The sequence below is a fragment of the Pagrus pagrus genome (genome assembly GCF_965226575.1).
Source record: "Pagrus pagrus genome assembly, chromosome: 3".
Classification (NCBI taxonomy): domain Eukaryota; kingdom Metazoa; phylum Chordata; class Actinopteri; order Spariformes; family Sparidae; genus Pagrus; species Pagrus pagrus.
In genome coordinates this window covers 13,837,971-13,855,954 of record NC_140187.1, presented here as the reverse complement: position 1 = coordinate 13,855,954, position 17,984 = coordinate 13,837,971, and the positions used below count along the sequence as shown (strand labels likewise).

Below are 17,984 nucleotides of genomic sequence, written 5' to 3'. Positions count from 1 at the left end.
GAGGGTTGGACTCTTTGGGTTTTAAATGAAGGGATCTTTCACTGAGTACCCCACCACATTGACTACCACTATTGCCAGGCTGCACATAACCCGGACACTAGTAAAAATAGAATCAAATAGATATCTGCTCTTTATTTTATTATGTCAAGCTGTCCTTTCTGATGTCAGTCACACGGTTCTCATTTTCACAACAAACCAGCCAAAGAAGAAAAAAAGTCAGAGAGGTGCTCCACGATGTTTTCACATCTTAAATACTCTCAAGTATGTTTTTTGGTGTAACAAAATGAGTTAAAGATATAATTTTGCTAACATGTGTTGACATTTGATTAAAATCAATTTAGAATGAGTGAAACAGAATGCACTCCTTGTTTTACCTGTTAAACAAGAACTGAGTCATGAATGAATATTTTTAAAATGTAGTATATTACACTGCTCACATATATGTATCTGAAGTGAAACATAAACAAGCAACACAGATCTGTAACCAGATTTTCTTAAGATAGTTGAACACCACTATGTTTGAAACTATGGAAACCAGCTCAGCTAACTGGATGTCACATGATACCTCATTATAATGAACATCTTCCATTAAGAATGATTACACATTTAATGTTGCCGTGTTTACTGCCATTTATTTACCGTCCGCCATTTTATCTGATCCAAATTAGGAGTTATCCACTATATAGTGCCCTAAAAAATTCACTGGATGGAAGCAACAAAGTAGTCTTTGGCATGTTCTGTACTTTCTGCTAACAATTTCACAATGTAACAAAGCAAAAAATCTTTGTAAGAATGCAAAAATGTGTCAGAAAACTTTAGCAGTGGTAATTGAGTGAACGAGGAGACATTCTGGACGCAGCCAAATGGTACGTGTCCACAGGATCTGTCATTTCCAGGCTTCCCATTCATTGTCCGTGTAAGTAGCCGTGCTATGCATTCTGATAGCTTTGCGTTGCATTTCAAGAGACGGGGCATTGCTTTGCCCATTCTTTGCTTGCATAGTTGAGACCTAGGCTACTTGATACGAGCCAACTGTTTGGCTTATTTCTCACCTAAATGGTCTCCAGAAACACATTTCGGTGACCTATTTTCAGAATATAAGAATGTTTTCAAATGAGCCAGGATTGTGTGCAGGGTTGTAGTGTAGTTGTAGTAGGAGGGTGTTGGTCAAGTGTTAAAAAATGCCCTCACGGTCACATACCATAACAGTAAACTGAGAGATTCTGATCACACTTTACAAGTCATTTACACTCAACTACTGTGTATCATGTAAACTGCTGACAGGTAAAACATGTCACAATCATCTTAATCATCTGGAAATACAGGGGGCCCAACAATCTCTTGAACTTTGAAGTTCAAGCTGTTTTATAGTATCACAATGCTACAGAATGATGCTTTTTCCATCTTTGGCTGCATGTTAATAGGATCAAGATGCACTCACTCCCTGCTCTTTATTGCTTTCATTGTTTGTTTAGTATAATAAAACAACTCAGTCTAATTGATTTGACCTGCAAAATATCGAGTCTTGCCTATGTTGAGCCAGTTCGAGAACGCGGGTTGGACTGACCTCTCCTTGAGAAAAGGCAAAAGTTTTATTTTGCAGTTCAGCTAACTTATGGAAGGATCGTTATTTATCCACAGCAGTCAGTTCAGCAGGCAGCTTCTTCTATAAATGAATAGCCTACAGTCATTATTCTGGTAATGAGAGCTTACTTGGTTGTCATAATTGAGTGCTTTCTCTTACATCTTTACATACATTATTAAATCTGAGCCTCTCGCTCACTTTCTCTCCCTGCCCTCCTCAGTGTGCGGTGTTTACCCCATATTGATGTTTGATCCAAGAGTGATTAGTAACCCAGTGAACATTTATTGTGAAAAAAGATTAAGCTGCATCCCAACCTCTTCCCCTGTCTTTTTCTCCACAGTCAAGTCCTCTTGCCTTCTTTTTTTTATTCAGTTTCGTCTCTTCCTACTCCTCGTAGGTGCCAAGTCTCAGACTTCTTTACTTTTCAAAGGCTCCCTCCAACTCTCTCTCCCACTTCTTACTCTCATCCTCTCCTCTAGCCCCAGACCTAGCAACCCTCTCTCTTCAGCTTTCGCCTTTGTTACTGCCCCCATCCCCATGTCTCATGCGTAGCCCTCGCCGTCCGCCCTTTGCATCCTCTCCCTCTCTCCCCAGCTGCGACCCGGACAATAATTGAGAGGTGAGTAAGAGAGACAAAGACACAGGGTGGGTTTTGAATGCCTGATCCCTGGCATGAAATGTGGTACGGGGTTTGGTGGGCAATCAGGCGAGGGGAAGGCGGGGGCGGCGGTGGATTCGACAGCTACGCCATTCATTGGTTGGATTTGTTGATCCCGTTCACTGGCTCCTGCAACGGCCCCTCTTGTGCGAGGATGTGGGCATGCCCGCTCTTTGGCAATGATTAAAGTTTGGAACAACTTCCACAACCTAACTCAAGACCCAGCTGCTGGGAGGAGGATGAGAGAGCGAGAGAGAGAAGGTTATTATCTGTTTGCCTCTAAGCTAATCAGGGGGTTGTTTATATTTGAAGATAACAGTTATACAGGAGGACCTTGGTTTGTAGCATTTGATCAAAAGTTGATGTAGAAATAATTTAAACATCATATTCACTTGAGCAAAGTTGTGATTGTGGTGACCTGATTTGTTTGTTATAAACTCCACAATGCAGTCATTATTTTTGAGTATTTGATTAAGAGTGAAACGGATAATTGATGCCACTACGGGAAAACATAAAAGCTTGTTGGTGAGCTGCCGGCTAGGGTTTATAAAAGCGCTGCCAAGTTTCTCCCTCTTTAACCCCCAGGAAGTTTGCGGCCGATTGTGAGGAAAAAGAAAGACAAAGAGAGAAAAAGGGGGGTCCCTGCTAATGTAAGCTCTCGGCACAAACGAAGGAAACTACCGACCTCGCTCTTTCTTATAGTAGAGGTCTGGACCATTCACACGTAGCTCCCCCTCCTCTCCTCAGCTCTTCCTCTCTCCCTCTCAGTATTCTGTGGGGACTAGTTTTTTGTGGAGGAGGGTGCTGTGGGCTCCAGATGCTTGACCCAGCAGTCAGGTTGCCTGGTCACATGGAGCTACAACTGTTTGCCTGAACTTGTTGTTGTGCATCCAAACAAACCTTTAAAGGGCTGCTGCAGCTTTTGTATTCTCATTCAGACTTTTTTTTTCACATGGGTGAGGAAATGCCTCCATGTGTTATCTGGTGAGGAATAAAGAAGGAATGTTTGCGCCAATCTAATTTATAGTCAATTGAGGCTTTATTGTGTGTGTATAGTGTATATGTAAGTGTAGGAGGAGGAAGTCCTTTGTGAATGGATGTGTGTATGGAGAGAAAGAAGAGATAGCGAGAGGCAAGTACAGTAAGTCTTGCTCCCTGTAACTGGGCCTCAAATTGTAGGAGGGGAGTGGAGCTGCAGTAAGGGTGTAATACACAGTTGAACACACACAGAAAACACAGACCACATTTGACGCACTGAGCAGAGTAATTGCTACCTGTTAAAGTGCAAGCAAGTGTGCTCGGTATCAAACATTTCAAAGTCATTATCATCAGAGCCGGGAGCTGGAAGAAAAGAGGCCGAAATCTGGGTTGTGTTAAACTGTCGTTACTCGAATCCCTTATCCTTATCTCTGCTTTCTCAACGATTAAAATATGAGATCACAGTTTGGAGAGAACGGAGAGATTTCTCTGTGGTCGAAACTGTGTGGCCAGCTTCTACCGTCTTTCACCTTAAGTATTCAGCTCTTGGTTGTGCGTTGTGGACAAGAGGTCTAAAGAAAGAGAGTGAAAGACACAACAATGACAGAGATTGGAGATCAGTCCTCAGATCACGTCTGTGCTGCATTAGCACTGCAGGACTTTTTCATCTGACAGCAGTGAGTGCAGCTGGCATCATGTTCACCGGAGAGATAAAGTTGATTTGCTGTACTGAGGAAACCACTTTAGAGCTTTGAACTTTGTGCCCGTTTGCCCCTATGTGCAGTTTGGAGTCCATCCATGTTGGATAAAGTTAGGAGAGTGTTCCTTCCTCCTTCCTAGACTCAGCAAAGAGATAAAGTGTGTGTGTGCGTGAGCATGTACTTGTACCAAACAGTCTTATCAACCCCTCCAGCAATCTGAGAAGTAAAAGTGTGTGTATGAGAGAGTGTGTGTGTGTGTGAGGTCGGTATTAATAGCTTCTACTGGTCCTGCAGTGTTTGACACAGAGCCCCATTTACAAAAGTTCTTTTGTTTATCTCCCCTCTTTTCTCCCTCATTTTCTCTCTCTGAGCCCATTTTTATCTCTCTCTTTCCACTCTTTTCTCTGTCCGTTTTCTACCTCGACATTGGCTAATCCTGTTTTATTTTGAGACGAACCCAAGGTTTGTTTCTCGATAACTTTGTATTTTACCAACATGGCACCAGATCCAAAGATTATTTAAGCTCCAAATTTCTCAGCAAACCTCTTTTTAATAGCAAAGAGCAATGTAGAAATCATTGAGGAAGTAATTGAGCTTCTTAGCAATCTGGCAAAACTTACATTTTAGTTTATTAGTCTTTCTTAGTTACAGTCTTGTTGTTTGATTCAGAGTCACTATACTGCCAACAGACCCCAATCCTAAAATAAAATGCATATAAAATAAACACTCCTAACGTGCAGAGTAAATGAATGTACCCCTCTCTGTTCTCCAGGAAACCTAATGGAGACTACCGCAGCTCTCCCCTCTCCAAGGACCGCAGCCGGAGCCCCATTGAGCGTGTGGTGGTGCCCAGCGCTCTTGGAGTCCACAGCAACCACCTGTTCAGCCATGCCCACCACCACCATCACCACCTGGCCAGCTTAGCCGGCATGGACCAGCCACTGGCACTCACCAAAAACAGCATGGTGGAGTCTGCACGCAGCAGCACAGCCGCTATGGCCACCGTGCCGCACACAGTCAGCGCCGTTGAGCGCCAACAGGTAAGCTGCACATCCTGTTTGTTTGGTTCCAGTACTGAAAACGTCTCTTTCAAATTGTTGGGTAAAACCTCAACTCTGGTAGGTTCCCCACATGATGTGACTAATGTGCTTTCATTAGCCCGGCTCCTTGGATGGTGGAGAGTAGAAATTTCCTATTTGGTTTGTTAGCCAAAACTGTTTTCAGACCGTGGTGGTCACTGAATCATTCTCCCTCCCACAAGCTTCAAACCTCCCTTTGGTCTGTCGTCTTTACTTTTTTGTGAATTAACAAATCCGTCTTTTTACGCCTACTCTTGACAAACTCTTGTGTGTCGTTTTGGTGATCCATAAATGTTGAATTTGTCTTTGTGTTTCAGAATCGTCCTTCAGTGATCACATGCGCCCCCGCCAACAACCGCAACTGCAACCTGTCTCACTGTCCAGTCTCCCACAACGGCTGCTCAAGCCTCTCCAACAACTACAGGAGAATCAACAGTGAGTGCACTCATGCAACTACAGACAGACAGAAGATATACTAGTTTTTTCTTTCCTCGTACTTTCTTCAGTTTTTTTTTAGTACTAATTAATACTGGTTGTTACATAGATACCAATATTGGACTCAATTGTGGATGTGGATATAATTTTGGAAACAAACAAGTTTCCCATAGAGAACAGTTTGTGGGAACCTCTCCACGAGTGCAAATCACCCTCCAGAGAGAACCCAGCCTGCTCATACTCTCCACATTCAGACTGACTTATATAACTATCGATGCTAAAAAAAAATCATCCCAATTTTTGTCGGTGAGTCTCAGAGTGTTTCTGTTTTTAGTATGAGGCCTCAACAGTCTTTTACTACAGTGTCTGTTATCTCTGTGTGACTTGGAGCCTCAGTCAACGCACGTCTGTTTTATTTGTGTCAGTCATGTTTTCTGTGGGTCGATAACTTAACTGTGGCTGTTTTTATGATCCCAGTGAAATCCCTATGATCTCATTGAGGTTAACAGTGAAATTTAAAACAGTGATTTAATATAAAAGAACTGCAGTGAAAGAGTGAAATAAATGTAGGAGTTAGTGTTTTTCCATTGACCTAAAATACATAATACCACTGTTTGAACTGATGCTAGGCAATAAATTGCCCACTGAATTTTACACAAGTGAGTTTTAGAGATGTTTCCCTTTTTATTATGGGAACTAAAAACTATTTTCTTTATCTTCTTTCAGCCAACACAGCCTGCGACCCGGTGATCGAGGAGCATTTCCGCCGCAGTCTCGGGAAGAACTACAAGGAGCCCGAGCCCACCGCCACCAACTCGGTGTCCATCACAGGCTCGGTGGACGACCACTTCGCCAAGGCACTGGGCGAGACCTGGCTGCAGATCAAAAACAAGGGGAGTCCCTCGTCGTCCGGCAGCAGCCCAAACTCCTCCCCCGACAGTCACATGGTCAATCACAACCACTCCCCTTCTGTGGTCTCCTGAAGGAGGAGGGGCTTAAGAGGGATTTGCCCCCATTCCCCCCACTCCCCCAACCACCTCCCGGTTCCAACACCCATGCCCCCGTCACTTTGGTCTGTCACCAGCATCCCTGAGGGAATGCCTGCCTGCTGGTCTGCTAAAAACATCCAAACCCCTCAAGCCTGCTCTCTCTTTCTATGCACTCATAGAGGATCAACCAAGCAATAACAACACGGTCTTTTTATCCTCCTTTGCTCTGGTGTGACAGTGCCAGACAATAATCAGCAATGAGCGATGAGGGTTGGACTTTGGGACTTGACTGGAGCATCAAACTGCTCCCTCCTATCATTCATCACCCCTGCATGTCAAGCTTTGGAGCTGAGCAAGCGTCTGTAGTTATATGTACATAAAGAGAGAGAGGAAAGGCGGTGTTTTAATTATTAATTTTCTTCTTTTGTTTTTTGTTTGTTTCTTTAACAGTAGTTTTGTGTAATGCTTTTGCGTTATGAGATGCCCGACATTGAAAGAAAAGATAAGTGAGAAACACTTTGGAGAAAATAATCACAAACCACCTGACTGTGCTACCAAAGAAACCTCAGACACTGATGCTTATCAAAGCCCATTTTGAAAACAAAACAACAAAAAGCCATCCTGTGATCTCCTCCCTCTGTTTTCACTCTCTCACCCTCCTTCTCTCTCCCTCTCTGTCCTGTGTATGTGATCTGGTGGTTCTGTTACTGTATGTGTACACTCAGTGATCGACTCGGTCTGATTTGCACTACTGCCTTAGAGGGTAAAGGGTGGCATGTCAATACTGTAATCTGGCACTGCACACACTGGGGCTGATAAAGCTGATTTTGACGCAATCTGATATAGTCCATCTTTTGTTAGAACCCTTTATTTGATTTCCCATTAAGGTTTTTGTGTCTTTTATTTTTTTTAAATCTACCTGGGAATCATTTCATCTTGGCCCTGACAGAAAAGTACAAGCCACATTTTTTATGCATTATTTATTGAATGCATTTTTGATAAATTGAAAATACATGCCACTAAGGCTGGGCAGTATCAAATGTTAGACATATGCAAAAGTATTTTGGATTTGGATACCGTGTGTTTGTGTGCATTGCATGGTGGGTGAAACAAAGGTTCTTTGTATTGCCACTTCTGGCAACCACTGCAGGTCTGACAATCTCAAACCAAGCTATCGATGGAGCAACTTTTCTAGGTGAGGATTAAACGATGTGAGGGTATAAATAACTAGGTGAAGTGGCCACTTCCCACGAAGATGTGGGACGAGGCAAGACAGAATTTAAAAGTCCCACAACTTTGTTCATCTCAAAATGTGAATTCAGTTGAATTTATGAGGAAAAAAGTTATACAACACAGTATGAATCCTCTTTATCCAAAATAAATTTGGTTTGCAAATACATCACACTGCCCAGCCCTACATACCAGCTCTGTTACATGATGTGAGCAACTACACATGCAGTTTCTTAATTAATTGGTGTTGATTGGTGTCAGCTTAGATAAATATATTGCTGCCCCAACAAAGAGAAACAAAACTACTTCGGCCGCTTCAATCCAACTCATTTCATGTTAAAAGCACAGTCAGGTTATCAAGTCAGCTAACTGAGGAAGATTAGGACTGAAAAGAGTCGTTCAAACCTGCAGTGTGTTGAAGGTTGTGCTCTGCTGAACATTGTCCTTTGATGTGTTTCATGGGCTTAAATGTTGACAGTGATGAGGGGATAGATGACGCTGCACGTCACTTTGTGGTTGAGGAAAAAAAAGAAAAAAGTCTGGTTTGTAGACCGGGGGAGAGAAGATTATTCAGATCTCTTCAAACACGCCTTTGTTTTTTGTAACTCTTTGAACACAGGTGTTGTAATTATATTTGGCTTACACACCCTGCTATCCCTCCCTCTCCTACACACTGTGGTTTGGTAGATTTCAACAAGGTTTGAAGGGTAAACTAATGCTTTTACAGATGCATGTTTTTTTTGTTTTGTTTTTAATAGCTGGTATCTATTAATGTTTTTAAGCATTTCAATCTTAACTACTATTAGCCTTTTCATTTGGACGTTAGTTGTTACTTCTTTCATTGTCAGTAACAGACATAGACACTATACACTCACTGCTGGGTCAGTTTTACTCCATATTATTATTGTTATTGTTATTATTACAATTTTGTATTGTTGTTTTCCATTAATATCAGTATGGTAACAAACATCTATAGTGGGACAGCCTCCGGACAGGCTCTGTTTAACGATGAGAGCAGCGTTTCTCAAATCCATCTCGCCAACGGTGATCGATCAGCTCATTGCTGCAGCAGCAGAGCAGTGACAGTTCTGGTGTCGACTTGGCTTTGGGATTCGCAGCTCGTAAAGGTTTTCTTAAGATGTTGATCCATCGGTGGTACAGGATGCTACAACCTTCAGCGTGACTGAGCTGAGACACCAAATTGGGACAAATTTGTCAGCAGGGCCTTGTTTTCCCCAAAAGCACCTTCATTCTTCTGAGTCTTCTGAGCACCACCTTCTCTGAGAAGTACTTTGAACAGCACAGGCTAACACGCTGTGAGGCTTTTGGGAAACAAGGTATTGTGATGACGGCTGTAAAACATCTTGATGTTTTAGAGTCGTGGAAAACCTAGCAGAGTTGGTAGCAAACAAAACAAAACAAACAAAAAACTTGGCTGATAATTTGGTGCTGATGTCACAGCTCTTTAAACCGTCATCAGTTGACCGTTTGTGCCCTGACTTGGTGTCCAGACTTATTTTTTGTTGTTGTATTTCAATGCTATTCATTATATTGTTGCTGCAGTTAAGCTAGACTGCTGCAGTCTGAGAAAATGAGTCTAACTCTGTAATCGAGCCTGCGCCAAGGTGGCATACATTCCTCCTATAGGGAACTTCGTACAGGCCTCATACACACTCAGTATCTCCATATGATCAGAGAGAGCTAAGAACCAGACAGGGCTAACTGTCCCAGAGGTCCCTGCCGATAGGGTTTGCGTGTGTCTTTACCGGATTTACAAGGTGTCCACTTTTTTATTTTCTTTGTCTACGTCAAGCAAAACGGCCATAAATCCATACAGTATGATAACATTTTTATGGTCATTCAGAGCATAAAATTTAGAGAACAGTGGACACTGAACAAGTAGCAGACTTGCAGAATCATTTGATGTTTTTGTTTGGTTTCGGTCATGTTTTATCGAGCATAACAAACACCATTACAACGTTCTCTAATGGAACCCTGTCTCAGTGTTCTAGAATGCCCACACATTCCATCCCCACCTATCAGAGCAGACGTAAAAGTTCTAGAATCTCCAGATACACAAAAGACGAGAATCATAACACAACTGTCAGTGCATTCGTATCCTTAACAAAGTCGTACTTTCTGATCTAAATGTGCTTTTCTGAGACAGGTTTGGTGATCTTTAGCAGGCAGGTGTTAGGGGTGGGGGTGGCAGAGCTTCAGGAGCTGAGCTTCTGTAAGCACAACCTGTGTGCCACGAGACGTTCAGCTGCCACTGAAAGTCTTTTCAAGGTCTCACAGCGATGCCTCCCCCCTCCTCTCGGATTTAGTCGACCCTGATTCAGATTTGGATGTAGAACATGTTAGAAAACACGAGGGAAAGGGGCTCAGTGTCCAGAGGATTTTGTTTTTCTATTATTATTCTTTCTCATTATCATTTCACTACCACCCTGTAGGTAGGAGGCTCTCTTTCTGCCTCGGCACACACTCCCTACACACTGTAGGAAAATCACTTAATAAAAAAAAAACTTTTTTATAATAGGTAACTATAAGACCATCATTACGCTGTGCGTAACGAATGTACAGAGAAAAAAATCGTAGGTATTTTTTGAGGAACAATTAATTTGTTAATGATATGTAGCTATTTAATTGTTGGTTTTCCCTGTCCTTATATTGTAATCATTGCATTTTCTTTTTTTTTTTTGTGAAAAAAGTTGATCTTTTTTGTTTATAGTTTGTCTTGTTAGAGTAAAGGTTCAAGTGCAGGAACACAGCAAACGTATGAAACCACAATAAGCCACTGGTGTGTCGGTGACAATCGCTACTTCCATTGGTCCCCGATGTTCTGCAATCATTGAACTTGTGTTCGATCATGTGACTTCTGAGACACCTGAACAAACGTTTCAGTCGTGAGCAAAAACAGGTTGTGTTAGAGGCCTCTCGAGCAATTTGCATGTTTTGCATTGATGGAACAAAAACTTTGCCTCTAGCTCAGCGAGTCTTGCTGGCCATTTCCATTCAACTATTAAAATAACATAAAATTCAACATTAGTGATGGGCTAGCAGGCAGCCAAATTTCCACAGCATGCAATATACATTGTGGATTTTCAAGGTCTTTTGATGACTGTTTTTGGTCCACAGATGGGAACTTGGCTTCAAGTAAAACCATTTGAGAACATTTGTCAGACTGGTTTAACTTCACTGAAATCAAAACACGAAAGCTCAACCGATGAAACCTGACAACATTTTCTTATACATTTGTGCAAATGAAATGTATGGATGTCACCTTGTATCTTGTCACTGTTCCCCATCTGTGGAGCCATTTTGCATCTGTAATCAAATGAACAACATGAAATTTGTGCAGATAAATCAAAGAGAAGTTGGTCTTTACTCTTGACTGCACCGCATTTCCAAGATCCTTTTTGAAGTGGAAGTAGCCTGTACTTAGTGGTAGTAATACTCTGAACTGTAAAAAAAGAAAACTGTATCAAGAAAACAGTCAATTTGTGGCTCTGTGTCTCCTCCTACTAAAAAGGTTTTGGCAGGCCACCTTTTTTGTACGTAAAATAGCCCTGATGAACAATAAAATGCTTTTAAACCACTGTCTGACTGTGTGGGCCTCTGTTACTGTTCTGGTGTGTTCGTGGCTGTGTAATGGTGAAGACTGGAGAAAGGAGGGAAATGAGTGTTGGAAAGATGCAGCTACGCTGAGTTTATGGAAGGATGTATTAAAGTGTAATAAAGCTCACAGACTGAACAGAAATAATAAAGAGACATTTTATTCCAGTTTTTGGTGAAATAGTTTAAAAGGTACAATATGTGACAATTTTCTTTTAAAACATTCAAAAATGAACATCAACAGAATGTGAAGAAGTTACAGTTTTGACTGAATGTCTGAAGTTAGCATGCTGTCCAGCTAGCCCCGGCCTGTCCTGTCACGTAATACCACTCCGAGCTCCCAGTCTGGATTTTTTAGCATCAGTTAGCAGCAATGATGGTGATATGCTGCCCCCTATTTTTTTTTTTAGCTCTGACAGGTGGCCACTTCTTACATATCGCACCTTTAAAGAATGAAACTTCAATCTCTAATTCTGAAATTAATCTCAGATCTCTTTTTTCACAATGCACCAATTCGTCTTCCATAAATTTCCATGTGGCTGTTGAAGTTTATATTTCATTACACTGAAAGTATTGTAAATGTTAGCAGTTCAGACAAATAGGCTGCGTTGGAGTAAGAAAAGCAATGTAAACTGCGCAGACGAACGAGCATGCATCAGCACAAACAAACCATAAAGACCTTCAGTCTCTCCGTAGATTAAACTGCAGTTGTAGGTTCCATGTGGTCCTACAGTCCCAGTAGATTTTTATACAGTTCAGTTGCTGTACAGTAACGTCTCTGTCTAGGCTTCCTGTTTTCAAAGCAACAAAGCTGGTTAAGTATTAACTCTACTGCATATATTGCAGCCTCCAGTAAACGGACAGGGAGACGGATGGATTTGCTGAGTCTTCAGCCTTGTTTTTGTATTTTCGTAGTTTTACCTGAAGCTCTTTTCCAAACTGAGTGAGTGAGCAGATGCAGTCTGTCAGTGTCTTGCCAAAAGACTCTTCAGCAAACCCATTAAATGTGTTGATGGAGAGACTGTGGGAGGGATTGAACCTGCGAGTATTCAGTGAAGCTTTCAAAAGTGTTAGACAAAAATAATAAAGCCCCTTAATACAAAAAACAAAAACAATAAAACAAAACTGTTTTGTTGAGTTTTTGTTGAGGAAATTAAAATACTGACCACATGTGACTGATAAAACATCATCAAGTGACAGGAACAAGTACATTCTGCTTTAAGTGCAACAGCTTCATACACACTAACACACAAACAATGTGGAAAACCAACTTGTTCAAGCTCTGATCCTGTTTTTAATGTAACAGTGAAAAACAGTATGATTCTTTCGTATTTTGTTTTATTTGTTGATCTTGTATCTAAATTGAGAATATTAAGAATTTTAAAGCTTATTTGGCTATTTTTCTGAACGAGTTTTTGTAATGTGCTTGTTTTTTTTGATTATTACAAATTTGACCACCCTGTTTGCTGATGACTGCGGAGCCCTTGTCCCCTTGTCGATTGTAAATATGAAAATTCCTTTAAAAAGAAGTAGACAGAAACATGGAATGGAGTGTCCAGTCCTCGGGAGGCTCAGGGTTTGGTCCTCCAGTTCCTTAGATGCTCTCATCATCGCTCATGTCCCAGATCTAATGAAAAAAGACACAAAAGAAAAAGATATTAAAGACTGAAAAAAACCCCCCGTGGAGTTCGGCTGTAAACAAACAAATGCATTGTGTGTCGTGTGGTAGGTAGGAGGGGTGAAGTCGTCTGTTGCGTTGCCTCATGTCGCCTGTTTCTCGGCCAAAAAGCTGCACCACAAAGACTACAGCCGGCGGCCAACAAACACATACATTCTGCACCTGCGCGAGGGGAAATACCTCTGGGTAACCTCTGGGAAACTAGAAGATTGTGGATATACAAACTGTTGTAGGAAAAATGAACTCAGTACAAACCTCAGTACATTGTAACAGAGCAACAAGGGCTCTGACTACGGTTAGCCACTGATGTAGGTCAAAGTGTTCGGACCGTGGAGGCTGCACTGATTTGATACACTTCTACTAACAACTATGGATGTTTGATTCAATTCAAGAGAAGATAAACGGAATAAACACGCGACCTGTCGTTCACAACAAAATGCACTTCAGTGAACTCACAGGGAGTCTGTAGCTCTCTTCTTGTCTACATGCACCAATCGCTCCGAAAATAATTACCCACAATCACAGCTAAAAGGTCTCTTACCAGGAAGTGACAGCAGCATGTGACCCTCACACACACGCACACACACACACACACACACACACACACACACACACACACACACACACAGAGGAACCTCCTTTTCACGACTGTGTCAGTAAACAACAGCGGCCTTCTCATGGCAGCAGATTCTTCACATTCTCTCTCTGTAAGACGTAATTCACATACCTCTAACACTGTCTGGAATGTTACACACACTGCTCCAAGTGTGTACACACACACACACACACACACACACACACACACACACACACACACACACACACACACAAACACACACACACACACACACGTGTACACACAGTTTCTGACACATACACGCTGCATTCCTTTGAATGTGCTGCTCCACAAGCTCAAAGAGCTGCAAATGCGAATTCCAGCGCAACAACTGAAGCCCACTGAAAACTGAGAGAAGAGTGATAAAACTTTCAGCTCGGGTCTTTTTCTTTTTGAGCGCCTGCAACACTGAAGTACATTTGTGCACGCACGCAGACTCAATGTACTAGAACACCCATATCTAAAAGAAACTAAGGAAAAGTGGTTTATTTCTTTTTAAGCGGCCTTCAGGAAGAATATTGGAAATCATTTAGAAAAAAAGAAAAAATATCGTAGTGCTCCGGCTGACAATTCTCGTTAATATCAATTAATATGCAGATAATTTGCTTGATTGATTGAGTAATCATTTTGTCACTTAGTGTCCGCAGTATCGCAATTTTCCAACTTTTCCAACTTCAGATGTCTTGTGTTTTTCTGCTGCAGAATTGTCTAACAAAGATTAATCAGCCACAAAAATCGCTGCTCATTCCTTTTCAGTTACTTGGTAATTGAATTAATTTACTGATCGTTCAAGCTCAAAGAGAAGATTTCACACACAAATGCATAAATGATATGAAAATCAAATTAAGGTTTACAAGGTTGACTGTACAAATGAACATCAAATGCTCACTAATAGGTTTAAAAAACTATTTCTGGCAAAGCTTTATTTCTCAGGTCTTCAATCTCGCAAATACTTCCCGAGTATTTTCCATAGGAGGTTTCCTGGTCAGTCTACATCGTCTGAACATGCAAAAATGTGAAGTGAGTGCAAAATTCAACATATATAGAAAGGAAACTTTCTGATTCTAAATGAATAATGAGTAATTATTATGATAGGTTTCCATGGAGCCATTATTTCAGGGAAAATTCATACCAAATGACATATACTCTCCTCTCCTCTCCAGATCTGTAAAATAAAATACAACCATGTATTTCTCTTTCTGGGTGAAGACATATTTTGTGCTTCTGTGAAGAGAGCTGAGACTACAGGGAAAAGAGACTATATTTATACACATAATTACAGAAACTACTGTGTGCACTAAATGACTTCAGCCCTATGACGGGAACAGAAAATGGACAGTACAGTACATATCCTCAACAGTGTTCATCATTTACTGTCCAGACTTGGCAGGTTCATGTGAAACAATCAATTCATTACATCAGCATGGCATGTTGCATTAAGGCAAAACAGCTTTCGCGGAAAAGGCAACAGAAGCATCATCAGCTAAACTCATCGTTGATGCATCTGGGCTGAAAACAGGCCCTGTACTGTGAACCAGCATCTGCACTGCATGTGGCTTTTATCCTAGGTAACACATGTTGCTATGACTGCACGTGAAATCTATTTCTGGATGAATGTTTTTGAAATGATGAAACGCAGTTAATTTCCTTTTAAGTTCAATGTGTGGTTTTAGTAATAATTTTAGGAAATTTCTAAAAGTAAAATGAGCTGATACCACTAGTTGCATATTAAAGCTGCCGTGACTGATATTTTCTTATTGAAACAAGTGTTAAATAACCCTATACTGCAACAGTCATCACTGTTATAGAGTATTTGGTCAGTGTCCAATGTCTTTCTTCCCTTCACTTGTGCGGTAAAAGGGAAAATACATTTTCTGGCATCCCTGTCCACTTTATCCTATCAGGACAGAGAACTCCATAAAGATGCGGCCCTGTCTGCTTGTGAAGGAGTAATGTAGGAGGAATGTAACCAGAGGTCTTTGTGCTTGTCCTTCACCTTGAGTGGGAACAAGGGAAGCAAAAAGTCGTCTAACCTGTCCTGCAGGACGTTGACCTGAGCAACGGTTTTGTGTTCTAGTCCCAATGATTTCATTATTCTGACTTCAGGAGGCCTTTTTCAGAGTGTAGCTGGAGAGTCACAGGACAGTGTGGAGAACGAGGGACAAATTCATATCAAAGCTCGACGTTCGGCATTTCTGCTCCACTGCTGCCGGGGAGCGAGCATCAAAAGGACAGCGAGCAAAGAGCTCTTTGAAACGGAGCGACACTGGAGCCCCTCTCTGGACCGCTGCCATGCCGCACTGATGGCGTGTGTGTGTGTGTGTCTGTGTGTGTTTTGCGAAATCTTTTGTGCGAAATGAAAGAGAGAGGGGGGAGAAGAAGGAGGCAATCTGAAGGGGGGAGAGACCTTATGTAACGTGAATAGCTCCAGCAAACTGAAGCCAACAACTTTACTACACTCTTTGAAACAGGCCTGAGTACTTGCAATGTTTCTCAATCATTCACCTCTGTTGCTGCAACGCATAAGCAGATTTCTGCTGAGCCGAGATCAAAAATAAATTACAAAACAAAACAGATTGCTTCTCAGTTTGGTACGCTTAGGGAGCTTTCTTCAAGTTTACAGAACACACAATTAAAAAATCCATTATTGTTTTTGCCTTTTCCGACTTTTCCGAATGAGAAAATTTGCTGCTTTCTTTTCGCTTTCTATTGTTAAAATTAAATATACACCATGACAGCAACTGAACGTTCACTAAAACCCTCCCCCGAATATTGATTGTCCAATCATAGCTCAGCAATGTGAGCAGAGACGTGCACTGGGCTGCGGTTAGTGTCAGTGATGCTCGTAATAAATCCATATGTATGTATATTCAGCGTGGCCGAAACCAAAACCACAAGAACATGTGTTGACATTAGCATGTCCAGCTAACTAGCTTACAACCGCGTACAGTAGTATCTGAGCCAGTGAGCATTTTATTCTTTGTGGAGTTACTGATTATGCTTAAAATAAGGATGCTACTATATCAGAGTTTATAGTAAATTTAGTGATTCGTTACATTTTTTACTGAATTTGGGAGAATCACACTCCAGCAACCCAAGTTAACGACATCTGAGATCGGAGTGTTCTCTTCTCTGGGAAACTGTGATAGGCATTTTCTTTGTTATTTCAAAGACTAAACATTTAGAGAAAACAATCACCAAACCGAGCAACAGTGAAACGACATAATTGTCAGTTGCAACCCTTGCTTGCTTGCTTGGTTGACCCCCAGCCCCACACAAACACATAAACACACCATGACAGCACCTCAAAGGGATTGGCAGGAACACAATCGACGACACATCTCTCACTTTGAAGCAGCCTTATCGCTTCAGGACCTCGAGCGACTGCAGGTCAAAAAAAGAGGGTTTGCTGGATGTTTCATAAAGTCCTGCAGTAAGCTGCATGTAATCATTGTGTGAATGTGTTTGCATTTGTAATCAGTTGGGCTCTGGCTGATATGACATCTATAATTCGGGCTACAGTAGTTGTTGAAACAAGGCCGGGATCTGATCAGATAGAGGAGGTTTTAGCTGGAAGCCGAGACCGCTGCAGTCACAGCCAACTCTCTGCTGCCACTGATTATTGTTCCCACACAAATACAACACAAGCATCAGCATGAGGGTCTTTAGCAGTATTTGCCACTCTGCAGGGCTGCCTCGTAGTGCTGCATGTGGAAACACCAGAACTACAGTATATGTACTGTCTAGAATCACAGTTTATCAAGAAGCAACTTTTCAGATTTCTTTAATATCACCACTTTCAGGCAGATGTCTCAGGATTGTTTTCTTCACGTGAGCGGGTTCAAACTACTGAGCCTGCTTACAGGAACACATCCGAAGCGTGGGTGGCCCCAGTGGGAATCCAACCTCTAAAGCCATTTAACTAGGCAGCGCTACACAACCACTGATGGGCTTTGATATTAAACACACATCTGCTTTACATATTAGAACCGACACCAAAGCACAAAGCGCAAAGTCAAGCTTTCATCATGGAGACTGGCTCCATCTGATATGCAATTAGTGGACCACACAGAGTGACGTGGTTTATGTCTGCTGGATGCAACAGTGAGGAAGAAAAGTAAGAAATCCAGGCTGACTAACTCTCTGTTTCATCACTGTGATTCGGGTAGTTTATGTGAGCTTTTACAAAGCTTAGGAAGCAGTGTGGACTGTGACTGATACCTGTCATTACAAACACAATGCCAATGCAGAAGCTGCCAATAAAAACTCCTTTTCAGACACGGAAACGTGGCTTTGCTGGCTTCATCTGTTTGTTAAAGTGATGGATTTCTGTCGTTCAGATATGGTTTTATTCAGATAGACAGATCCACGGTGCCAGGGTAAAATTTGGCTCCTTCTGCTGAGCTGTGAGTTCAGTTGT

The 17,984-nt window shown here is 41.7% G+C and overlaps 2 protein-coding genes across 4 annotated transcripts in view; one reads left to right on the top strand and one right to left on the bottom strand.

Moving 5' to 3' along the window:
- The window catches only part of vgll4b (vestigial-like family member 4b), a 43,150-nt gene extending 31,892 nt beyond the window's left edge, over nt 1-11,258 (top strand). For all 3 annotated transcript variants that reach the window (XM_084349558.1, XM_084349556.1, XM_084349557.1), the window contains 3 exons: nt 4,695-4,962; nt 5,319-5,436; nt 6,163-11,258. In XM_084349558.1, the coding sequence (XP_084205684.1) occupies nt 4,695-4,962; nt 5,319-5,436; nt 6,163-6,419 (643 nt within the window). In that variant the 3' untranslated portion in view covers nt 6,420-11,258. The remainder of the gene's footprint in view (nt 1-4,694; nt 4,963-5,318; nt 5,437-6,162) is intronic.
- Nucleotides 11,259-11,415: 157 nt separating this feature from the next.
- Nucleotides 11,416-17,984, bottom strand: part of atg7 (ATG7 autophagy related 7 homolog) — a 67,773-nt gene continuing 61,204 nt past the window's right edge. Inside the window, exon 19 of the mRNA XM_084349555.1 lies at nt 11,416-12,897. Within this exon, the coding sequence (XP_084205681.1) occupies nt 12,865-12,897 (33 nt within the window). The 3' untranslated portion in view covers nt 11,416-12,864. The remainder of the gene's footprint in view (nt 12,898-17,984) is intronic.